Source organism: Mustela nivalis (genome assembly GCF_964662115.1).
Source record: "Mustela nivalis genome assembly, chromosome: 13".
NCBI lineage: Eukaryota > Metazoa > Chordata > Mammalia > Carnivora > Mustelidae > Mustela > Mustela nivalis.
In genome coordinates, this window is record NC_139032.1 from 85,698,297 (window position 1) to 85,721,597 (window position 23,301).

General features: G+C 55.8%; 1 protein-coding gene across 6 annotated transcripts in view; it reads left to right on the forward strand.

The window, feature by feature from the left end:
- LRSAM1 (leucine rich repeat and sterile alpha motif containing 1) overlaps nucleotides 1-22,305 on the forward strand; it is a 40,301-nt gene extending 17,996 nt beyond the window's left edge. For 4 of the 6 annotated variants that reach the window (XM_082695635.1, XM_082695637.1, XM_082695636.1 and 1 more), the window contains 15 exons: nucleotides 2,959-2,988; nucleotides 3,635-3,757; nucleotides 4,023-4,162; nucleotides 5,072-5,116; nucleotides 6,697-6,767; nucleotides 9,228-9,327; nucleotides 10,768-10,855; nucleotides 11,433-11,507; nucleotides 12,853-12,933; nucleotides 14,426-14,521; nucleotides 16,765-16,863; nucleotides 17,724-17,855; nucleotides 18,957-19,038; nucleotides 21,188-21,336; nucleotides 21,697-22,305. In XM_082695635.1, the coding sequence (XP_082551761.1) occupies nucleotides 2,959-2,988; nucleotides 3,635-3,757; nucleotides 4,023-4,162; nucleotides 5,072-5,116; nucleotides 6,697-6,767; nucleotides 9,228-9,327; nucleotides 10,768-10,855; nucleotides 11,433-11,507; nucleotides 12,853-12,933; nucleotides 14,426-14,521; nucleotides 16,765-16,863; nucleotides 17,724-17,855; nucleotides 18,957-19,038; nucleotides 21,188-21,336; nucleotides 21,697-21,819 (1,434 nt within the window). In that variant the 3' untranslated portion in view covers nucleotides 21,820-22,305. Of the gene's footprint in view, nucleotides 1-2,958; nucleotides 2,989-3,634; nucleotides 3,758-4,022; nucleotides 4,163-5,071; nucleotides 5,117-6,696; nucleotides 6,768-9,227; nucleotides 9,333-10,767; nucleotides 10,856-11,432; nucleotides 11,508-12,852; nucleotides 12,934-14,425; nucleotides 14,522-16,764; nucleotides 16,864-17,723; nucleotides 17,856-18,956; nucleotides 19,039-21,187; nucleotides 21,337-21,696 lie in introns of all 6 variants that reach the window. The other 2 variants (XR_014301992.1, XM_082695638.1) reach the window with 2 other exon arrangements.
- The last annotated feature ends 996 nt before the right edge of the window (nucleotides 22,306-23,301 follow it).

Below are 23,301 nucleotides of genomic sequence, written 5' to 3' on the forward strand. Positions count from 1 at the left end.
TGAGGAGCCTCCATGCTGTTTTCCAGAGTGGTTGCACCAGCTTGCATTCCCACCAACAGTGTAGGAGGGTTCCCCTTTCTCCTCATCCTCGCCAGCATCTGTCATTTCCTGACTTGTTAATTTTAGCCATTCTGACTGGTGTGAGGTGATATCTCATTGTGGTTTTGATTTGGATTTCCCTGATGCCGAGTGATGTGGAGCACTTTTTCAGATGTGTGTTGGCCATTCGGATGTCTTCTTTGCAGAAATATCTGTTCATGTCTTCTGCCCATTTCTTGATTGGATTATTTGTTCCTTGGGTGTTGAGTTTGCTCAGCCCTTTATAGATTTTGGGTACTAGCCCTTTATCTGATATGTTGTTTGCAAATATTTTCTCCCATTCTGTCAGTTGTCTTTTGGTTTTGTTAACTGTTTCCTTTGCTGTGCAAAAGCTTTTGATCTTGATGAAATCCCAATAGTTCATTTTTGCCCTTGCTTCCCTTGCCTTTGGCGATGTTCCTAGGAAGAAGTTGCTGCGGCTGAGGTCAAAGAGGTTGCTGCCTGTGTTCTCCTCAAGGACCTCAGTATGAGAAAGGAATCCATCAAAATCCTTGAGGAGAATGCAGCAAACATTTCTGATGCAGGATTAGCAGGCTGAATATATAAAGAGCTCTTTCAAAGCAGTAAAACACGGCAAACCATCCTGAGAGGGGGTAGAAAAAAAAAAAGCCAAAGATCTGTCAACAGGTACTTTACAGAGTAAACCAGTACAGATGAGGGGCACCTGGCTGGTCAGTCAATAAAGCACCTAACTCTTGATCTCCGGGTTGTGCATTCAAGCCCTATATTGGCTGTAAAGCTTACGTAAAAACTTAAACAAAAAACAATACAGATAATTGGTAAATGTGGAAAAAAGTGCCCAATTCCCCTAGTAATCAGAGACCAGTAAACTAAAACAACAAAATACTGTTACCTCCTTCAGGTTGGCACAAATGTCACTTTGATTATTTCTTGGCCAGAGTGTAGGGAAACTGTGGCCTCATCAGTTGCTCTTGGGAAATGGAAACTGGTGTTCCCACTGCGGAAGATAACCTGGTAATAGGGGTCAGAAATTTAAATGACCATGGCCATCGCCCATGATTCAGGATTCCAAATTCTCGGCACATACCCAGAGAGAGACACTTGTCCAAGGAGACATTGGCAAGAATGTTCCTTGCTGCCTTAATTGCAGTAGGGAAATATTGGAAGGCCCCTTAATGTCTGTCAGTGGGCAAAGGCTGAGACAGCTGTGTCCTGTCCCTACTATGCCCAAGATCTATCCAAACTTGGATCACAGGACAGATGGGTAGGTGAAAAGGACAGGCTGAAGAACATGGAGATAGTATAGTACCCTTCTATGTTCAGAAAGAAGGTTCAAACATATAGGAAAACAGATCAGCAATGGCCATTAACTGGGGGGAGAAGGGGGCAGGAGGATGGGTAGGAGGACCGTTTGATGACAGAGGGGCACAAGGGAATTTTGGAGGTAAAGGAGTGGTTCTCTGCCTTGATGATCGTGACCATTACATGACTAGAACTGCATACTAAAAAGAATGAATTTTACAGAATGTGAATTTTGCCTTCATTGCAACACATTTATATGTGAGCACACACAGACAGATCTTCTCTATTTTCCAGAAGCACAAATTATATGTAAATGTGTGTACTTGGGTCTGATAATGGTAGTTACATGGCAGGGGGGCTGGAGGGAACCAGGATCAGGCTGGGGGATGGTCTATGGATACCATATAGGCTGTTTTTAAGATTTTTCCTAAGGAGAATATACTCCGACATTATCTGTATAATTGAAAGTTAAGTTAATTTTTAAAATTTTACTCCTACTTCTGCATAGGACAAACCCAATTTCCTTATAATATGCTGCTTTTCCAGCTCAGACAGATTGATCCTGGCCTCTGAGCTGGATAACTAAATACAAAGATACTTAAAATACTTATTTAAGGGTGGCTCAGTGGGTTAAAGCCTCTGCCTTCGGCTCAGGTCATGATTCCAGGATCCTGGGATCGAGCCCCACATTGGGCTCTCTGCTCAACGGGGAACCTGTTTCTCTCTCTCTTCCTGCCTCTCTGCCTACTTGTGATCTCTGTCAGATAAATAAATCTTTTAAAAAATACTTATTTAAGTATTTAAAAATACTTAAAGATACCTGTGTGTGTTTGTTGATGTTTAACTACAAGAGGAACTCATGCTCCTAGTTACCAGTCTGAGCAATACAGAAATATGTAAACTAAGCACATGTCCCCTCCTCTCCCTCCCCCATCCCACCCCCAGAGGTAATCGTCACAAACTGTTAATGCATCTCCTTCCTGAGTCCGATCTCAACAGGTATGAAACTTTGAGTTGAGTTTTGTTGCCGTTCTTACAAGAACAGGATCCCGCTGCACAGAGCGGCAGGTGGCAGGCCCCTTTCTCTGCAGCTCCCCACCCCTTGCCCTGTTACTGCATAGCTGTGTGACCCGCTGCATAGAGTCGCCGTGACTTACTGAAGTCGATGAGCTGTTGCCAGGGTTGTCACTCTTTACAGCAGTTCTGCAGTAGCCTGTACGTGTCCCTTTGTGCGTTTGTTTTGGACGGCTGGAGTTCAGGGGCACTGTGGATATACTGTACAGATAGGGAACCACACATCCCACTTCTTGATCCCCCTTGTGGAGCACCACACCTTCTCGGGGCTTCACCCATAGAACCCTCCTGAAGAGCTTGCTACAGTGAGCCAAGCCCGGTGGTTCTCCTCCGTGCTGTCCACTGGAACCCTCTGGGATCCTCTATCAGACTACCCTTCCCCCTCATCCCCACCTGACCCCCCAACTCCGATGCAGTGCTTTGGGGCTGAAGCCTGTGTCTGGCTGCCCCAAGATTCTGGCCACGGACTGGGAATCCCACTGCTGCCCCCTTCTCCTGACCACTGTCTTTTTTCCCCCCCAGAATAGGTTCTCAGACTACGAGAAGAGGAAGGTAAGAATATGTCTATCCTCGGGCGCCTGGGTGGCTCAGTGGGTTAAGCCTCTGCCTTCGGCTCAGGTCATGATCTCAGGGTCCTGGGATCGAGTCCCGCATCGGGCTCTCTGCTCAGCAGGGAGCCTGCTTCCTCCTCTCTCTCTCTCTGCCTGCGTCTCTGCCTACTTGTGATCTCTCTCTGTCAAATAAATAAATAAAATCTTTAAAAAAAAAAAAAGAATATGTCTATCCTCCTTGGCCACTTTTGTTTTTATCAAAGATCTAGGATAAAAGATTTGAGGGAAAGAGTTCTTCCTGTCTCCAAATTAGAGGGCAAACTGAAGTTTCTCTCTTGATACCGTGCCTCGCCACATCCTTATGCAGCCTCCGTGGTGGCAGGGTTTCTCCACCACGGATGAGCAGTCTGAGGCTCAGGGACCCCAGACTCCAAAGCCCTAGGCTCTGACAGTAAACAATGTTTTATTACAGTTGCACCCTGCAGCAGGGGTGGGGGGGTAATGGGAGGCGCTGGGCTTGGAGGGTGTTGCTCAGTGTTCAGACCTACAGCCCGCACTCCTGGGAGCTGAGGCTCGGATTCACCCTGCTCCCAGGTCCTGACACCACAGAGCCTTGCGGGTCATCACCAGAATCTGTGTTCTTGCAGGAACAGAAGATGCTGGAGAAATTGGAGTTTGAACGGCGTCTGGAACTCGGGCAGCGAGAGCATGCCCAGCTCCTTCAGCAGAGCAACAATCAGAAGGACGAGATCCTTCAGACGGTCAAGGAGGTCTGTAAATGGCCAAGTGGGGTGGGCTTGTCTGCACGCTTCCTGCCGGGGGGCCTGCTGCTGTGGGGAGGCGGTGGGAGTAAGCGCTCTCCCTTGATCTTCCAGGGCCTGGGGTGGGTGGCTGGAAGAACACCTAGCCCAGCCTCCTCATGCGTAATGGACTCCCTGGGGCCTAGCGAGGGGAAGACCAGGGCCAAGATGACACAGAAAGGCCTGGCAGGACGGGGCCCCTTGCTGCCTGCTCAGGCCACCTGTCCTGCTGCAGGAGCAGTTCCGGCTGGAGCAGGGTCTGAGCGCGCGGCAGCGCTACCTGGACGCCGAGCGCCAGCGGCTGCAGGAGCAGCTGAAGCAGACGGAGCAGAACATCTCCAGCCGGATCCAGAAACTCCTGCAGGAGAACCAGAGGTCAGGCCCCCACCCCCCAGACCCAGGGGCCTTCCCTGACGTTGGTACGCTTTGAAGAGCCCAGGCCAGGGGTCCCTCTCTCCCTTACAGTCTCCAGTCTCAACTCCTGCCTGAGGCTTTTGTCGGTAGGGTCCGGCCTTGGTGCCACTTTTTGCACCAACCCGAAGGGAAAAGAGTCTGTGCCGGGCCTAATCTGGTCTATAGCTTGTCCTCGGACCTGTGCCTCCCAGGGGTCTGGTCTGTGAAATGAGTGGTTTTAGCAAGAGAGTGGAGATCATACTCTGCTCCAGTATTTTAGGTTCCAGTGACCCGTTGGGCTAAGGTCAGCTGTATTGAAATTTGCCTTATCAAATCCTGTTCAGGGTAGGTGCTGCTAGGAGCCGGCCTCAGTGGGCTTGGGGGAAAGGAAGCCAGATAGAAGTCTCCAGAACCTCTAGTTGGGGGCCTTTGTGGAAAGCCTCTAGAACGGGCTTTTTGCCGTGACCTTGTTGCTTCCAGGCCTCCCTGGCTTCTCACTCGCTCTGTCACGCAGCAGTTCCATGGGGCCCGAGCGAGCCGGCAGGCCTGCCGTGTGCCAGCGGCGTGCTCTCCCCACCGGGGCGTCCCGGAAAGCTGCCCTGTGTCAGGTGCTGCTACGGGCCGGGCCCTTTGTGTGTACTCTCTCATTCACTCGACAAGTACTCCGGGAGGCTTTTGCTATGAGGATCCCATTTTGCAGATGAGTTGGGACTTGGTATGGCTGAGTCCCTGCCCAAGGACACAGAGCCCCAAGGTTCTGGACTGAGAACCCCAGCCGGTTCCTAAGCCCCCTCTGTGCAGCCAGTGCAGCGCTGGCAGGGCAGTTCTGTCGGGAACAGGCCTACTGGTGACAGCTGTAGTGGCCCTTCACGCTTCGGGTTTGCTCCACAGGCAGAAGAAAAGTTCTGAGATCTTGAAGTCGCTGGAAAATGAAAGGTTAGTGTTTCACTCTAGCACTCTCTCTGTGCTGCCTTGGGGCCAGGGAAGAGGTTTCGGGGAAGAGAAGATCTTGGGATTCTCAAGGATTATGCCACAGAGTCTTCCTAAAGCGGTAAGGGGATTCACCTCCTTAGGGAATATTGAATTAAATAGAATCCCTGCCTGCAAGTTTAACACTGAGAAAAACTGAGACGTAAATAAAAACACGTGTATTGTCCACTGTATGGCTAGTGTTAAAAAAAAATCAGAGAAAAATCCATTTCTCATTAAGGGAAACAGTCTGTTGCAAAGTAGAAAAGAAGAGGCCGGAATTAAAGTGAAGCAGTGTCTGATTTCTTCAAGACACGGCCTGGATCTGTGCTCAGAGCGCAAAGAACCACCCTGAGTGGTGTCCAAACATTGCCGAGAGGCAGAAATTAGAGGCGGTGATCTTTGGGTTTTTTCAGTTGTGTTTTCCGTGTTCCCAGGTTTATCCAGACACACCGCTTTAGGAAAGGGTAGCTGGAAGGAAGAGCTCCCTTTTGGCTTTCCCCTCTCCCCTGCGGGATTATCTGGAATCCAGAATCTTCTAGTTCCCAGGAATCCCAGAATAGCAGCGTGGGCCCTGCTGCAGTCCCTATGCCGGCCTTCCAGGCCCCTGGCCGTTTGGGAAGAACAGCAGGGTGGTCCCCTGACCTGGCCCCTTCAGCCATGGTGCTGCGGGAGCTGAGAGCAGTCAGGGCCCAGCCCGGCTGCGGCCCGTTTATCTGGCACACACAAGTGCCCTCTCCTTGTTTGGGTGCGCGGAGTGGGGCCACGGTGCGTGTCATTGTGGCCTTCCCTTGAGCAGCCCGTGGGCCTGGGCTGGAGGCAGAGGTGCTCAGATGCTGCTTTCAACCAAGCATACCCCTTCGGAGAGCGGTTCCGTCTGCGCCACGAGGACTAGCTTACCAGGGGGACACAGCCACCATGCAGTAGCTTCTTAACATTCATTTTCTGTATCATGGATGTATCTCCCCGCCAGCAGCCTTGTTCCCAATAGCTGTAGGCTATTTATTGTGTGATTGTACCTGAATTAGTCGTCTGTGACATGTGAGTTCCCAGAGTTTCATAGCGACCACCACTATTCTAGTGACTATCTCCTAAACATACCCGGAGGTATTGATATGAGTATTTGTGGAGGAAATGTTCAGACAACCTTCTGATGGGTCTTGCTGCACTGCCTTCCAGAAGACACTTTGCCAGTTCTTGCTCCTCTCAGGCTGCCCCGGTGCTCAGTGCTCCCCGCCCCCAGCCTGCGGGCGAGATTGGTTATCCGTGATGGATGCCTCTTTCTGGGTGGTTACGGGTCACTTGTATTTAAGCATCCGTGAAGTGGCCATTTCTGTCCTTTGCCCGTTTTCCAAAGGGAATGCTCAGGTCTTGGTGCAGGGCTGCCAGCGAGCTGGGGTGGGGCGGGGTGCGGCAGGAGCTTGTCCGGGTGGGCTCAGCCAGGAAGACTTCCCCGAGAAGGCGGCGTTGCTCTGATGGGATTCCCTGTCAGAAGTGTTACATCTGCTGAGTAAATGGATGGATTTTTTAAATTTTTTTGTTCCTAGAATAAGGATGGAGCAATTGATGTCCATAACCCAAGAGGAGACCGAGAACCTGCGGAGACGTGAGATTGCCTGTGAGTGGGGAGGGGTGTAGGGTCCTGGGAACAGAGCTTGTCTGACTCGGGGGGCGGCGGGGGGAGGCCGCCTTCTCCCTGTAGGTCAGGTACTATGGGCTCGAGACGGGGCAGTGAAGTCCAGGAGGGCCCTGAGGTCAGGCTCAACCCAGAGCAAGCCATATGACCTCGGGGCCACTATTGGTCCCTAACTCCTCCGAGCCTCTGTGTTTTTATCTGCGAAATGGGGAGAACAGTAATTCTCATTTTGGGTCATTTTGAGGGTCAGATGCTGTGCTGCCTGGCACTGAGTGGGCACTTCGGAGAGGCTGGAGGGTTTCTATTATCAAGAGGTGTGTCGGCCCCTCCTCTGTCGCCTGGAGCTCCCTATCCGGCCATTCCCAAGAAGTGGTCCCGGGGCACCACACCGTGTCCACAGTTGATGGTGGCGGGAGGGGCTCCCTGTCTGATCTTGAGCGCTGAAAGCATCAAGCCGTGTGCCAAGGAAATCAGGAGTCTGTTCCTCCTTTTTTAAAATAAGGAATAATTCTTCTTGGCTGGCCCCTGTCCTCCCGAGCCTGGATACTGGAGCCGGGCGCGGCGGGATACTGTGCGCCAGGCCCTGTGCCAAACCCCGTGCGTACGCCACTTCCTCTCACTCCCTCCTGATGAGGTGTCATCAATGTCCTTATTTTAAGGTCCCTGTTATCCACCATTTAGAAAGAAAAACTGTGTCTGCATCTCCAAAAGGATGTTTACTAATAAATCGAGTGATTAGGAATAGTGTCAGTACCGAGGACTTTTGTTTTCACCTTTTCAAGCTTCCTTATTGCGTAGCTTTTCAAAAGTGATCATGTACTATTTTTATGACTAAAATAAATTTCCATAAAAACGACATAAAGTCAAGAGAAGGTAATAACCCTTGTTGAGGATGTATGGTGTCGGGCTGTCCTGGGCCCTGCCAAAGGGAATATGAATCAGCAGGATCTTTCTGGAGGGCAGAAAGGGTAACTCCTGTCATTCACGGCCTTAAAACTGTGCTCTTTCAAAAATTAATCTTAGGAAATATTCTAATTGCATAAGGATGTTTGAGCAAGGACGTTTATCGTTTAATAATTGCAAAAGAGACCAAACGCCCCAAATAGAGCATTCTCTAAACCTTGGTGATCCGTGTCCTGCAGGAACCTGTGGCCAGTGCCTCACACAGCCACGTGCACGTGGGGAGGCAGTCTCGAAAAGTGAGAAGTGGTGTGGTCAGTGTGTTCACATCGTGATTTTTTTTGTCAGGTTAAATACATGACCTAAACTCTGCTGCTTTAACCACTTGCAGTCGTGCAATTCTGAGGCCCAAAGCACACCCACATTGCTGAGCGGCTGCCACTGTCCAGGCCCAGAGCCTCATCTGCATGACCGCAGTTCTGTCCCCGATAAACAGATGCTCCATCCCCCTCCCCCAGCCTACGTAGGACCCCATTCCGCTTTCTGTCTCACCAAATCTGATAACACTAAATAACCCTCATAAGCAGGACCCTACAGTATTTGTCATTTCACGACGGGTTTCTTTGACTCAGCAGAATGTCCTCAGGGTTCATCCCTGCTCAGCAGGGGCCAGAATTTTCCTTTTTGAAGGCTGAGTAATATTCCGTCTGTGTGCCTCCTCCCTCCCCCCCAACTTGTTCCTCCGTCTGTTCATGAACACTTGGGTTGTTTCCACCTTCTGGTGTTTGTGACTCCCACTGCTCTGACCGTGGGTGTACGGAAACCTGCTGAGTTGTCTGCTTTCAGTTTTTCATTCCAATTTTTTAAAAAATGCATAAATATGCGTTAGAAATTGACTAGAAGAACATATATCACAGTACCTCTGGGTGATAAGATTATAGAAGATTTTGTGTGTGTGCTGCTTGGTGTTTTATAATTAGCCTTTTCAAGCTTAAGTTACTTCCACAGTTTAAAAATTTTGGTGGGGCGGAGGGGCAACGCCTGGGTGGCTCAGTCAGTTAAGCATCTGACTCTTGGTTTTAGCTCAGGTTATGATCTCTGGGTCATGAGATCAAGTCCCGCATTGGGCTCCGTGGTCAGCAGAAAGTCTGCTGGGGGGTCCTCTCTGCCACCCCATCTGCCCCTCTCCTGCTCACATGCGTGCACGCTCTCCCTCTCCCTCTCTCAAATCTTTTTTTTTTTTTTAAGATTTTATTTATTTATTTGACAGACAGAGATCACAAGACAGAGAGATCACAGACAGAGAGAGGAGGAAGCAGGCTCCCTGCCGAGCAGAGAGCCCGATGCGGGACTCGATCCCAGGACCCTGAGATCATGACCCGAGCCGAAGGCAGCAGCTTAACCCACTGAGCCACCCAGGCGCCCATCAAATCTTTTTTTTAAAAAAGTGTTTTTTAAGGGTGACTGTGGGGTGGGTGATGAGGTGAACCCACCGAGGTCCCCAGGAGCCGTGGCCCTCAACCCCACCCCCTGTCTCCTCAGCCGCCATGCAGCAGATGCTGACTGAGAGCTGTAAGAGCCGGCTCGTCCAGATGGCCTACGAGTCTCAGAGGCAGAGCTTGGTCCAGCAGGCCTGTTCCAGGTAAGGTAAGGACAGGCTTCCTGCGTTGGGGGCACCAGCTCGGGGCCCAGAACCGTGGGGTGAGCGCTGGGCATTGCGATCCCTGCCCCAACCTTGGTCGTGCGTCGGGCAAGTGGTGACTGCTCTTCATGTCTCCTCATGGACCTGGACCCCACGATTGGGTTAGGCACCTGGTAACGTGACAGCAGTCACTCCCACTTTCTGCACTTCTGTGAGCCAGGCACTCGGCCAAGGGCTGTGTGTTGACCCGCTGACTTTCTGAGGGACCGTGTCATTAGCCCAGTTTTGCCACCACAGCTCAGGCTCAGAGAGACTGTATGACACACCCACGGAAGCCCAGCCAGCAGGTGGCAGAGCCGGGGTTCAAAGCCAGGCAGAGTGGAAGTGTGCTCTTGACCGTGATGCACACCTTGACCTCCGAGGATCCGCAGAGGTCGGGGGCGGCATGCCCTGGAGGGGATGGGGAGAGGTTGCTTTCACGCGGGTGACAGCTCTGGGTCTGGCTGGCCAAGTTCACTGCATCACTGTGGGTCAGTCTGTTGAAGAAGCCACACGTGTTGGCACAGCCAGGTGGAGAGGAGAAGAGCTCTTGGTGCTTCAGAGACAGGCCAGGAGCCCTGATGTTTCTCCCCCTGTCTAGGTGATAGGCACAGCCGTCAGCCTCCCCGTGTCCTCACACATGTGGGGACTTTCTTCCTTTCCTGGTGGTAGAATATGAAGCTTAGTGCGGGCCCTGGCGGCAGATAGACCTGGTCTCAGGTTTCCCCTTCTTCTGTAACTGAAGTGTTGGGTCAGTCCATTTCCCTTCTGCGCCTCAATTTTCTTATCAGAAAAATGGGGATAAGTCACAGTACCTCCCCCTGGAGTGGTTAGAGGGTTTAGCGAGCATGGTGTTTGCCACAAAGGGGGCCAATAAATAACAACTATTATTACGAAACAAACTCAAAACCGAGAATGTGCCAAAGTATGGACCTACGTGGGGCTTCAAGATTTGGATTTTTGTGCCCAAATTACTAGATTTGTTCCAGGATCTAAGAGCAGACCCACGGCTGAGGTGGGAGATGCTGGGGGTGTCGGCTGGGGCATGGATGCCGCTGTCCCAGGGGCAGCTCTCTCCGTCCGAGTGGCCACCTGGGAGGGCATGAGCTCCTTGCTGGTGGAGGTGCGAGGGCCGAAGGCAGGCCACCACTTCAAAGGGCACCGACCGTAGAGGGGATTCCGACGGAGGGGCGGGTGAGAGGAGCTAGACACACCGAGTCTGTCTCCTGCCTTCTGAGACAGACTCCATGTCTGTGCCTGGCCCAGGAGGCAGCCCCCAGCAGGTGCTTCTTATTATTATTGAATGAGTACCTGGTTTGTCTTGATCTCCAAGGTTCCTGGCACTCGGTAGATGCTCAGAAAGCGTTCAGAGCGCAAATTAATCTGCTGTCTTTCTGGTAGCATGGCCGAAATGGATGAGCGGTTCCAGCAGATTCTGTCATGGCAGCAGATGGATCAGAACAAAGCCATCAGCCAGATCCTGCAGGAGGTGAGCCCTTGCCCAGGGCGTGAGGGCAGGGGCTCGAGACGGGCACAGGGAGCCAGAGGCAGAGCATGGAAAGTCTGCATGGAGCCCTGTCCTCAACTTAGAAGACCCAAGAGGCTTAGTATGTTTAGAACTGGCAGACCCTCAGGAGAGGAGGGAGCGAGCAGGGTGGTTTTCTGGCCTCTGAGATCTAGACAAGCCTCCCTCGTGAGGACTTCGGGGCAGGACGTGGTGATCACTCCGTGGAGACGGAGCCCACAGGAGAGTGTCTAGGGCCTTTCGACTTCTCGCATCCAGACGGCGCCCCTCTGGGCCTCTCGCCTTCCTCGTGAAACAGGGCAGTGAAGGCACCGCACCCCCCGTGCGGAAGTTCTGTGCCAGAGAACCTAGTGTCCAGCGCTAGTAAGCCTTGCACAGGGGTTATTTCTAGAATGTGAACAAGTGAGCTGAGGAGTTACGTTCCCTCTGAGACAGAGAGGTCTTCCCTAAAGGATTCTGAGCACATCGTGTGTTTGCCCCCGGCCCGGGCCCCTGGGAACGCGAGGCCCCGGGCAGCTGCCGACCGGGGTCTCCATTGCAGAGCACCATGCAGAAGGCCGCGTTTGAGGCCCTCCAGGTGAAGAAAGACCTGATGCACCGGCAGATCAGGAACCAGGTGAGGGCTGGGGGTGCGGCCGCCACGGGCCCCCTCCTGCGTGCTTTCCCAGACTGCAGACTGGCCTTCTCACGCGCCAGCTCAGCCATGCCCCTCACCCAACCCCGCACCACCCCTGCAGTGTAACGGGTTCCGCTCCTTCTCAGGATGCCCGTGGGCCACTGCTTGGGCAGCCCCTGCGTCCACCGGGCCCCAGGCGGGAGCCCCTCGCCCCGGCATGCAGTCAGCTCCACCCTGGCGGCCTCCATCAGCTCTGAACCCGGGGAGCCGGGGCTGGTGGGGTGTCTCACCTGGCGGGCAGGGGAGGCCGCCTCGCCCGGAGGGAGCTGTGCTCTGGTCTGGGCTCTGCCGCTGACCCGGCTGTGTTGGGCCCCCCGGGCTTTCCTGGGGGCTGGAGACGGAGGGAGCCTTCAGGCTGCGGGAATGCTCATCGTGTCTCTTCAGCACACTTTGAATTTTACGTTTTCGCATGGTTTTTTTTCTTTGTATTCTTTTCTCTTTTTTTGGCCCAAACCAACTTAACCTTTTTCTTCCCCTCTTTAATTTCAATCCCACCTTGCCGGACATGAAGCTCATTCCTCTGACCAGGGGTTGGTGGGGCCATAGGAACTTAGGGGCAAGGGCCAGAGGGTCACAGGCTCAGGGTGGAGAAGTCACTGGCTGTGGGGTCTGACCCCAGACATCCGCCCTCTGGGTGGTTTTGACGCAGCTGGCCAGCTGTTCCCCTTCAGCCCCCGAGCTGGGAGAAGCCTGGGAAAGGGCTCCCTCACCAACCTGCTGTGTGTCCTTGAAGTTACTTAACCTCTCTGAGCCTCCGTTTCCTCATCTGTAAAATGGAGGCAATAATACCTGCTAATAACTAGGGGAGACTCGATGACATGACACAGATGAAGTACACAGCACGAGCCTTGCACACAGAATGTTCTGGAAGCATCAACTGCCGCCATCGCTATTCTCAGTCCATTACCCTCTGCTCTCCTCTGTGATGGCAGTTAGAGGAAGCGAGAGGCTCCAGCAAGTGCCAGGCTCTGTGAGGACCCATGTCCATTCTGCACTCTGGTCTGAACCTTAAAGGCAGGACCATCTCAATTCCATAAGCCGTGAGCCTCCCTGGAATGGGCCCTCTAAGGCCAGGCCTGTCCATGCCCTGCCCAAGCACTAGGGCCCTGAAACAACTAATTCTTTTAAAGCCCCGCTGAGGGGGTTCCCAAGGCACCCCAGTCCCCTTCATTCCCAGCCCCCACCCCCAAAAGGTCTCTTAGACTCCACTTAGCCTTCAGAGAGCAGCACAGATTTGAACCTTGCTTAATGTGAATAAAAAAACCCTGTTTCGTCTTCTGTTTAGATTAAGTTAATAGAAACTGAGTTATTGCAGCTGACACAGCTGGAGGTAAAGAGGAAGTCCCTGGACACAGAGGCACTTCAGGTATGTAGGGCTCCCAGCCTGCCCCTCCTCCCTGCCTCCCTCCCCGCAGTGCTCCCCAGCAGGCAGGCAGGCTCCTCTGTGGCTATGATGGGAGCACAGCCTGGGGGGCCAGCCCAGCGCAGGCCAAGGTTAGGGTCGGGGCAGCCTGTTGCTCAGCAGGAGGGTCAGAGGAAGGAGGGTTTCATTGCCAAGGCTCACCCAGGCCCATCTCCATCTCTGCCTTTTCTTTGTTTTGAAGCAGGGTCACTGCTGAACTCCCCGTGTCTTTAAGCCATGCTTCTGGGGTGCAGGTTCAACTCACGGGCTGACCTTCTCTGGGGAAGGAGCTTTCTTGGTGTCCCAAGGATGTCTGGAGGAGAGGGCCCAGCTGTTACTGTGTCACTCCCTGCAGGTGGCTTCTCTGGGAGCTCTGCCTGGGGGTCCTGCTTATAGAGCGTGGGGGTGGCAGGGCCCAGCAGGCGGCATTCTGGACTGCATGTCTGGGACCTGGGCTTTGTTCTTTGTAGTCAAGCTGTGTGTCCTGGGCAGGTGGGGAAAGAGGGCTGGACCTTGCCCTGCTTTGATCTCCGCCCACATGTTTGAAAGCAGACGGATCAATGGTGTGGGAGGACCTGGGCCCCATATCAGGCTTCTGAGCAGAGCCTTCTGTCTGTCCCTGTGTCTGTCTGTCCTCAGCAGAGAAGTCTGGAATTGTCCCATGGCTTCTCAACTCAGTGAAAGTGTGCCAAGGTCTATGATCCTAGTCTCAGGTCTGCCACAATTGTGCTGTGTGACCCAAGGCCGGTCACCTCCCCTCCTAGGCCTCCATTTCTCCCTTCCACAACAGTAACTCCTCTTCCAGGCCCAGACTGTGTCCTAGGGCCATCACACTGGGGCGAGCTAGCCAATGCAAAGCCCTTTGTGAGCCTTGCCATGGTCTTAGAGATGAGGGGAGGGGGAGCTCTCAGAGAAGATGCAGCCCCGTGCTTGGCAGGTGCCCATGTCCCCTGCCTGTCAGAGCTTGTGGGGCTCCCATGTGGGGGCCTCCATGGGTTTCTAAGAGTAAGAAACAAGTGAGGACACAAGTGAGGACCACACTCCAGTTTGCATGTGCCTCCATCTGGGTAGAACCTTCCAGACCCACGTTGGGTTACATGCCAACCCTCCTTGCCTGTGCTTCCGCCCACGTGCTCTGTGGTCCGTGAGATTGCAGTCATGTACCTGCGGCTTGTCATTGCCTTTGTTTGCTGTTTCTTACCATTCCGTTGTCATCAGTCACTAGATCCCACACCTGGCCTGACCCCCACGGGATGAAGATGAGGAGGGGATGCCCGGGCAATGGGGCCCCTCGCCTCTGTCCCCCAACCCTCTGCCTAGTTGAGTTGGACCCACTGTGGGATCCCAGCTGCCTTCTGGGAAATGAAGGGGGGGATCCCACCACCCGCTGGTGGGGGGGCTACTGGCTCCAGAGCCGTGAGCTTCCAGCGGCACTGGGCGTGCTCTTATGTTGCAGGAGGTGATCGCCGAGCAGCGCTGGGCCCTGAGCTCCCTGCTCCAGCAGCTGCTCAAGGAAAAGACGCGGCGAGAGGAAGAGCTCCGGGAAATTCTGGTGCGCTTGGCTTCTGCGTTCCATATCACACATGGGTTTGCTTTCCCCCCACACCAGAGAGCCCAATGTGGGGCTCGATCCCAGGACCCTGGGACCATGACCTGAGCCGAAGGCAGAGGCTTTAACCCACTGAGCCACCCAGGTGCCCCTGTCTCATAAGCTTTTGACAGGCTGTACCCAAGTGGGTTTGACTCTGGTACATTGTCAGGGTGGCAGAGCCCCATTTAGAGGGAGCAGGTGGGGATCATTTCCTCCAGACCCCGTGTGCATCGGAGCACTGGGGACAGAGTCCAGGGCTCAGGCCATTCTTAGAGGTGCTTTTGTTATTTGAGTAACAGTTGCTCATCAAAGAAAAGATGGGACACACGAAGGAACGACTCTTCTGGGAGTTCTCTGATGCTGACGTTCTGATTGTTTTCTGAGCCCCACGATGCATATTTACAGCTGCGCACGCATGTGCCCTGTAAACATAAGAGGGCACGCGCTCCGAACCCGCTCATTTGCATCCGTTCTGGTCGTGTCCCTCACATGTCCTCTACGTGCTTCCTGGCCGCATTCGGGGGGGCCACCCTAGCCCGTTGCCAAACATTCCGACTACTTCCAGCTCTTTACTTTTCTAAGGAATGCTCTCTGTCTTTGTAGCTAAGTATCAAGAGCAGTCATGAGTATTTATTCAAAACCAATGCCCAGGAGAGAACTTTGTGTCAAGGGCAGGCTGTTTCATAAGCTTTTTTTTTTTTTTTTAAGATTTGTATTTATTTATTTGACAGAGATCACAAGTGGGCAGAGAGGCAGCCAGAGAGAGAAGGAGGGGAAGCAGGCTCCCTGCAGAGCAGAGAGCCCAATGTGGGGCTCGATCCCAGGACCCTGGGACCATGACCTGAGCCGAAGGCAGAGGCTTTAACCCACTGAGCCACCCAGGTGCCCCTGTCTCATAAGCTTTTGACAGGCTGTACCCAAGTGGGTTTGACTCTGGTACATTGTTAGGGTGGCAGAGCCCCATTTAGAGGGAGCAGGTGGGGATCATTTCCTCCAGACCCCGTGTGCATCGGAGCACTGGGGACAGAGTCCAGGGCTCAGGCTTGTCGATCCTGTGGTGTCATTAGGGCTCCAGGTTGTCTCTGAGCTCCGTTGTGGGCGGAACCCTGTGCAGAGAGCAGGGAAGAGTGAGACCAGCTTCATAGCCCCACACTAGCCCCTGTGGTGTGCGTGGGCTGATCAGAAGCTGCCCATTGCTTGTGGTGCCCTGCTGCCGTCGCCTGCAAACCGTATTAACATGCCAACACGTGTTAGCATGGCCCTGTGCTCCCGCCCTCCAGGGCCCTCAGAGCACTCATCACCCAGGGGAGGAAGCCTCACCTCAGCAGGTCTTGACAGGGTCATGGGCACCAGAAGAGAGCTGTGTCCACAACCTTCGGAGGGCCACAGCTCGGCAAGGTCTGGGAGGGATGACCAGAGGACAGTTGGTCCCCAAGGCCTGTGCAGAAATCTCAATGCCCACATCTCCTCTGGCCCCCAGGGTGTGGCTGCAATCCTTGCTTGCTCAGAGCACAGTTCCCCAAGCAACACAGGCCTGGGTCCAAGTCCTGGCCTGACCCTGGGCAGGTTCCTAATCACTCTGAACCTCCCTTTGCTCACCCTGGAAGTCAGACCCCCACATGGAGCTGGTGAATTCAGGAAACTGGGTGCATAGCGGGCTCTGGCCCATAGCGTCCTGAAAATGGTAGCGGCTGCTGATGCTGTTTGTGTCATTGGTTCGGGGCACTGGCCTCGGCACCTGGAGCCACGTGAGGCCAGAGCAGCCGTCGCTGACTACTTGTGCGCGGCGGAATGGAGGGATCCGTTTCAGTAGCATGTCCGTCATTCTCCAGCTCTGTCAGAAGGGTGAAGCCCACTCCAGATGCTCATATTGTCCTTAGAATCCTGTGTCTCTCCCTGCTTGTCACCGGAGCGTGAGCCCAAGCAGGGGCCCGCAGGGCCTGGTGGCAGGTGCCCGGAGCCCAGAGTCGGGCCTCAAGCACAGGTGTGCCCGGCTGAGATTGTTCGCGGCAGAAAGCTGGGGTCGAGGCACTTCCTGCCTTTCCCAGATCAGCAGTTTAAGTGGTGAGACCGCGGTGGCTGCGACAGTTCTCTGTCGAAAGCAAGTGCACTCCGCCAGCCGGAGGCTCGGTCCCGATCGTCACTGTCATTACAGTTTTTACTTACTGACTCGTAACTAATGATGCCGACTTTGTCCTTGGCAGACAGAGTTAGAAGCCAAAAGCGAAACCAAGCAGGAAAACTACTGGCTGATTCAGTATCAACGGCTTTTGAACCAGAAACCCTTGTCCTTGAAGCTGCAGGTAAGGATGCTGGCCTCCACCGTCTCGGAGAGCCTCCCGCGCCTCGGGGTGCCCGGCTGCTCGAGCTTTCTGGTTCCGTTCTGTTCACGTTTCCGGTGACTAGCGTGCCAGGTCCTGTGCTAGGCCCTGGCGGGGACAGAAAAGGGAGAGTGGTGCCTTCCTTCTGGTGTGGGGCAGAGCCTGTGTGCGCAGCGGCATGGGGAGGCCACAGGAGCCTCCTGCAAACCACCCCCGCCGTGGGCAGAACGGATGGGGTCCTCCCACCCCCCAGCACACACTGGGTTTTTGTTTTTTAATACAAATGAAGTCCTTTTCCGTACACACTGTTGTGGCAAACTGTTTTTTTTCTCCTAACGATAACGACGGGCAGTTCTCCAGCCACACACGTAGTAGGTCATCCTATCGTTTCCAAACAAGTGCGTAGTATTTAGTATCTGAATTTGCCCTCGTTGATTTGAACAGGTAGATGGGCCATGCACTTCCTTGCGTCTTTATCTCTGTGCTCACATCAGTTTTTTTTTTGTTTTTTTTTTTTTAAAGATTTTATTTATTTATTTGAAAGAGAGAAATCACAAGTAGATGGAGAGGCAGGCAGAGAGAGAGAGGGAAGCAAGCTCTCTGCTGAGCAGAGAGCCCGATGCGGGACTCGATCCCAGGACTCTGAGATCATGACCTGAGCCGAAGGCAGCAGCTTAACCCACTGAGCCACCCAGGCGCCCCTCACATCGTTTTTGTAGGAAAAGTTGGAGGGAAGTGTTTTGTATATTCTATTAAATGTGTTCAGAGCCTCGATTTGTTGCTGTAAATAACGAGGCCATGTTGGTGGCGTGGTCAGCTTCTCCCCTGGGTCTGTCCTGCAGGAGGAGGGCCTGGAGCGCCCGCTGGCCGCCCTCCTGGTGGATCTCTCAGCGGAACACTACCTGCCCCTGTTCGCCCACCACCGCATCTCGCTGGACACGCTGAGCCGCATGAGCCCTGCCGACCTGGCCAAGGTGAGGCGGCAGCCCCTCGGGGCAGGTGGAGGGCTGAGTGAGGCCGCTGTCCAGGCCGCTGGGGGTCGGCTTGCCCTCCTGCTGCTCTGGGTGCCGCCTTCCGTGAACCGGTGTTCCGGGGCCCCCATGCTTCCTCACAAGCCAGAACACCCACCATGTGGGGCCCTGGCGCCCTGGGGGTAACCTGCACACCCTCTGCCTGACCCCAGACTACTCCCCCCACTCACACTGGACCTTCACGTTGTAGGCCCAGGACGAATCTTTGGAGGTTGTCGGGTCTGGCCCTGGCCCGCCCCCACCTTCGCAGCCCTCTTAAGGACAGCACTGCCTGAGCCTGTGGCCCTCCTGGGTGGAGGCTGAACTCCGGCTTGTGTTAGTTCTTTTACTCTTCGGAAGAGCCGGATGACGAGGACAGCGCACAGCCCCGTAGCACTCGCCAGTGCCAGGCGCTGTTCTGAGGGCTTTTCCCATGCCAACCCCCCAACAGGCCAGTGAGGCGGGTATCCTCTTTGTCGTTTCTCAGAGGAGGAAGTGCTGACACGGCCAGGTGGTAGCTTGCCCCATGTCACCCAGCAGTCAGGCCTCGAGCATGGGTGGTCTGGTCCCAGAGGCCATGCTGTCTGTCACTCTGCCATGTGGCCTGTCCTTGACTTAGAAACTGATGGGTCACACACAGGGACTGTGTCACCCGAGGGTCTGTGACACTGCCGCTTCTTAGCAGCTCGGTCTCAATGGGAACTCTCTGCCCCTTCCTGTGAACTCTGACTGTGGGTCCTGACTCCCCTGTTGTCGCGGGGGGACGTGTGGTCTCACAAGTGAAGCCATCAGCGGGGTCCCTGCCCCAGTGCAGGGCAAGCCCATGCTAAACCATGGCTCTTACCGGTGTTCCCTTTGGGGTCTCAGTGTCCCTCCCTGCCCCTTGGTCACCTTCACAGCTAGGGTGCTGCACTGCTGCATGCTGACCCGGGGGCCCAGGCCTCCACATTTCCAGGTGAAGGTGCCAGAAGCCAGGAAGGTGGTGGTCCTGGTGGCTCTGCCCTGGCTAGCGAGCTCCCAGCCCACCTCCCAGGCCCTAACTTGCTCTTCCTTGAACTGTGGCAGGTGGGCGTCTCGGAAGCTGGCCTGCAGCACGAGATCCTGCGGAGGGTGCGGGAGCTGCTGGCCGCAGCCAGGATCCGGCCAGGTACCCGTACGGGGCATCTCCTGAGCGGAGGCCCCAGGCTCACTGTGGACTGTGCTCAAGGGGCTGGGGGATGGGTCTCAGGACGAGATGTAAGGGCTGGTTCTAGCCCCTACCAGTCCTTAAGGCTTCCTCCTAAAGGAATAGCTTTTCCAAATGGAAAAAAACAGGCCATAAAAATGGGTGTGGGGGGGGGTGGGGGAGAAGAGGGAGAAGCTTCCTTCTGGTGCCTGTCCTATAACCTTCCCTAAAGCTACTGTACGGACACTGGGAGCCGCACACCGCGGGCCCTGGCACAGAGGGAAAAAGCAGCCATACCAGTGCCTGACACTGTGCCTGGAGCAGGCCTGCCGTGTGGACGTAGAAGGATGTTTGTGATGACGTGTGAAGGGGTAAAGGTGGCTCGTGAAGGCACTCCTACCTGTGTCTGGAGGCCCGGGAAACCTCGCTGCTGTCCTGACATCGGAGTGGATGTGGGAGGCAGGGGCTCCCGTGGGCTGAGCACCCCCCAGGCGCTGGGCATTTGCCAACCACCGCACCTGCCCCGTGGCATGGCGCCGTGTCAGCCCCGTGAGGCGGGGCTGCTGCTGTTCTCATTTGACGGAGGAGGAAACGGAGAAGTTAATGTGTTTCCCATAATGGCACACAGCTGGCCGATGGCTGGGCCGCTGAGCTTCATGCCTCCCCCCCGAGAAGAGGCCGAGGGGGCTTGAGACGGGAGGGAGTCGGGCAGGGGCCGAAGGAGAGGGCATGCCTGGGCTGCGGGGCTGGCGAGCCCACGACAGTGCCGTCTCCGGCCGGGGCGGCTCAGGACAGAGCAGATTGCAGGGATGAGGCAGGAGCTGGTTGCTGGTGGGGAGGAGGAGGTCCCTAGGTGTCTGGGCCGGTGGCTGTGTCCTGTCCACAGGCTCCAGCTTTCCAGAAAATTTTATTCCAGGGACATTGGCCCAACCTAAAAAATGCATTTAACTAATAGTTCTGTAATAGCAAGTAATGTATGAAATGGACCCTTCCTCCCCTGCCGGTTTTCCCCAGCACTGCCACCTTCCTCCTGTCACACTGCGGGTCCGGGTAAGTTTGGCATCAGGAGCTGGGGGCCCCCTCCTGGCAGACAAACGTCCTTCACTCTGAGCCCCTCAGATGATGGTTGCCTCCCACCATCTCCCAAAATATCCCCAGGGCTAGCAGGAGCCGGAAGCGACCAGCAGGTCCTTCCCCATCGAGGCTGCTTACAGCTTCTTCCTGGCGCCGCCCGGCTGCAGGGAGGCTGAGTGGACCGGCTCCTCCTCGGCTGCGGAAGGGGCGGGGGACCTTCGGTCCTTTTCCTGGCATCCTCTTCCTGCTCCCAGAACTCGCTTGGTGTCACGTTAAACACGGAAGAACCCTTTACAGTGATGGCTTGGGGGTACCATGGTACCTTCAGAGAGCCTAGTGTTGTAACAGCCTTTAAAAAAGAAAATCTTAAGGCTTTTCCAGTTATGAAAACTCCTAATTCAAACCACAGGGTAGATGGAAAAAGCTGAACTGAGATCAGGTTGGCGTCGGGGATGGAGAGGACTCAGGGCTGTGGTGTACGTTGTGTGATCATGAAAGATGGTTTGTAAGGGCTGATTCTGATGCGCTGCTCTTGGGCCCCGCGCAGGGGATGCCTGCTCTAGGGCGGTGAGGGGCAGCCTTGGGGCCTTCTCATTCCTCTCCGGGCTCCTGGGTGGTCTCCTGGGAGACCTGGTAGAGAAGCTGTGAGCACAGCCCCTGTCCCCCAACAGAGCCCCTTACCAAGGGCTCCTGCCCCATGGCTCTGGTGGCAGGGGGTTGGCGGGTGGGGGGTCCGGTAGTCTCCGGCAAACGGCTGCTCTTCCATGAAAGCGACAAGGCCTCCTTGTAGGGTCGCTGTGAAGGATCCGGGCAATGGTCCGGGGTTAGAGGCCCCAGGTCACCAGCAGTGTGGCCTGCCCTGCCTGCGAGCCCGCACTCCTGTCTGACAGATGGGGAATGAGGCTCAGAAGCAATAAGGGGGCCCTTAGCCCTCCTGTGGGATCTGAGTGTCCCACCTTGGCGCACTGCACTCAGCAGGCAGAGCCAGGGGACCCCCTGCGGGGTTGGGATCATGGGGACATGACCCTGGCTCAGCCTGTCCCTCTGGTCCCCACAGAGCTGCCGAACCCACCCAAGGGTGAGGCCCTTGGAGCCCTGGAGGTGCCCACTGCCCCCGAGGAGCTTCCCGAGCCCACGACCCCGTCTGCTCCCCCTGTGGAGCTGGAGATGCCGACCTCGGAATGCGTTGTGTGCCTGGAGCGGGAGGTAAGTCTGGGGCAGTGGCCCCGCCCCCTCCCCGCCCCGTTTGCTCTACCGAGCAGTGCTGTACCGAGTCGAACGGGCTAGGAGCACATCCTCGGTTATCTGCTCGGGGGAAGTCCGGCCAAGAGGAAGTGCTCCAGGACAGGCTCCAGGTGCCGCAGCAGCAGGCGGGTTAGACCCACCATGGCCTCCTGGGCAGCTCTTAGGCGCGGAGGGTGCAAGAGAGGTGGCCGGGAGAGACTCGTGTGCCCCTGGGATGGGGCGTGAGGACCGTGGTAGCAGGTTCTGAGGGTAAGGGACCGGGGCCTCCATCACCGAGGACAGGCAGGGGCGGGACCAGACGCGCCCACGGTCTCTCCTCAGGCCCAGATGATCTTCCTCAACTGCGGCCACGTCTGCTGCTGTCACCAGTGCTGCCAGCCCCTGCGCACGTGCCCGCTGTGCCGCCAGGAGATCGCGCAGTGCCTGCGGCTCTACCACAGCTGAGTCCCAGCCACCCCCTGGGGCCCCGCGCTCCAGCCCACCTGACCCTGACTCCTGCTCTGCTTGAGACCACCCCCCTCCGCCCCAGGGCCCTTCCTCACGACCTGGGAGCAGCCCCCCTTCCTGTCCAAGCACACCTGGGCTGGGGAGGGGGCCGGTCCTGGCCTCGGGCACTTCCCAGCAGTCCGACCGTGGTAGGTTACAGCGCTCGGCGGCCCTCCGGGAGCCTAAGTGCCCTCATCAGGGTAACAAGGACAGTGCCGTCCCCCTCTGTCGGGTGGTGGAAGTGTGGGAGGGCCCTGGCCGAGTGCGGAGCGGGTGTGTGGTGTCCCCCCCAGACCGCCATGGGCCGGCCTCAGATGGACTTGCCGGTGCATGCGGAGTGCAGGCCTTGTGCCACGGTCCACACCGGCCCCTCCTGACTCTGCTCTCCAGATCTGCCTCTCCTGACCCGAAGCAGGAATGTCAGTAAACCCACCTCCAGCCTGATCCTTGAGTCCTCGCTGGGGCCTGCTGGGGCCTGGTGGGGCCGGGGCAGAGGAGGGGGTGAGGGTTGGGGGAGCGGGGGAGGGCTTTAGCTCAATCAGAGGGAGTGGGGAGAGGTGGGAGAGGCCTTCCCCAATGCCAAGTTATCCAGATCGGCCCTCATTACAGGGGGACAGACCGACGGGCTCCGAGCAGGGCGTGGAGAGTCCGCGGAGCAGGTTGGGGGTGGGTGTGTGTGTGTGTGTGCGTGTGCGTGTGCAGGGCGTGGAGAGTCCGCGCAGCAGCAGGTTGGGGTGTGTGTGTGTTGTTGTTGTTGTTTTCGGGGTGGGTGGTGCACTCCCTCACTGCGATCCCAGAGAAGAGCCGAGGGCCCAGTGCGCGGGAGCCCGACACAGCGGCGCTGGGGCTGAGCCCGGGACTCCTATCTTGACTCCTAGAGCCCAGCAGTTGTGCGGGTTATTCATTGCACAATTCTAGGACCCGTGCCCCCTCACTTGCTTAGAGCTGCACATTTATTGTGTAAGTTCGGGCACAACCAAGGGCAGCTTGCTTTGGGCTAGAGGTGGGTCTCTGGGGGCACCTGGGCTCTGCCTCCAGCTAACTCTGACCCTGGCCTGCCTTCCAGACTCCTTTCCCCACGCATTCAGTGAGGGACCTGATGGGGCCCGATGCAGGCCGGTGGCCACCAGGGGGCACTAAGTGTTCATGCTAGAGGTGAAGCTGGATGCAGGGGCCTGGCCCGGGAGTGGCAGAGAGCCTCTCCCCTGCGCCTGTTTCCCTACTTGATTGGAACTGTCCTACAGGCTGACACGGGGTGAGATGAAGGCCTCTTGTAAGTCCTACTTTCCAGGCAAGAGCTGGGGCCTCTTCCCACAGTCTCACCCCCTGCCCCTCACTCCCCGGGATCTCTCGTGGCTTCCTCCTTCCGCCCCAAATCTGGGCTCAGCTGAAGGGAGACTGAGACCTGGGCCGGCAGGGCCACACAGGGCACAGCGTTTT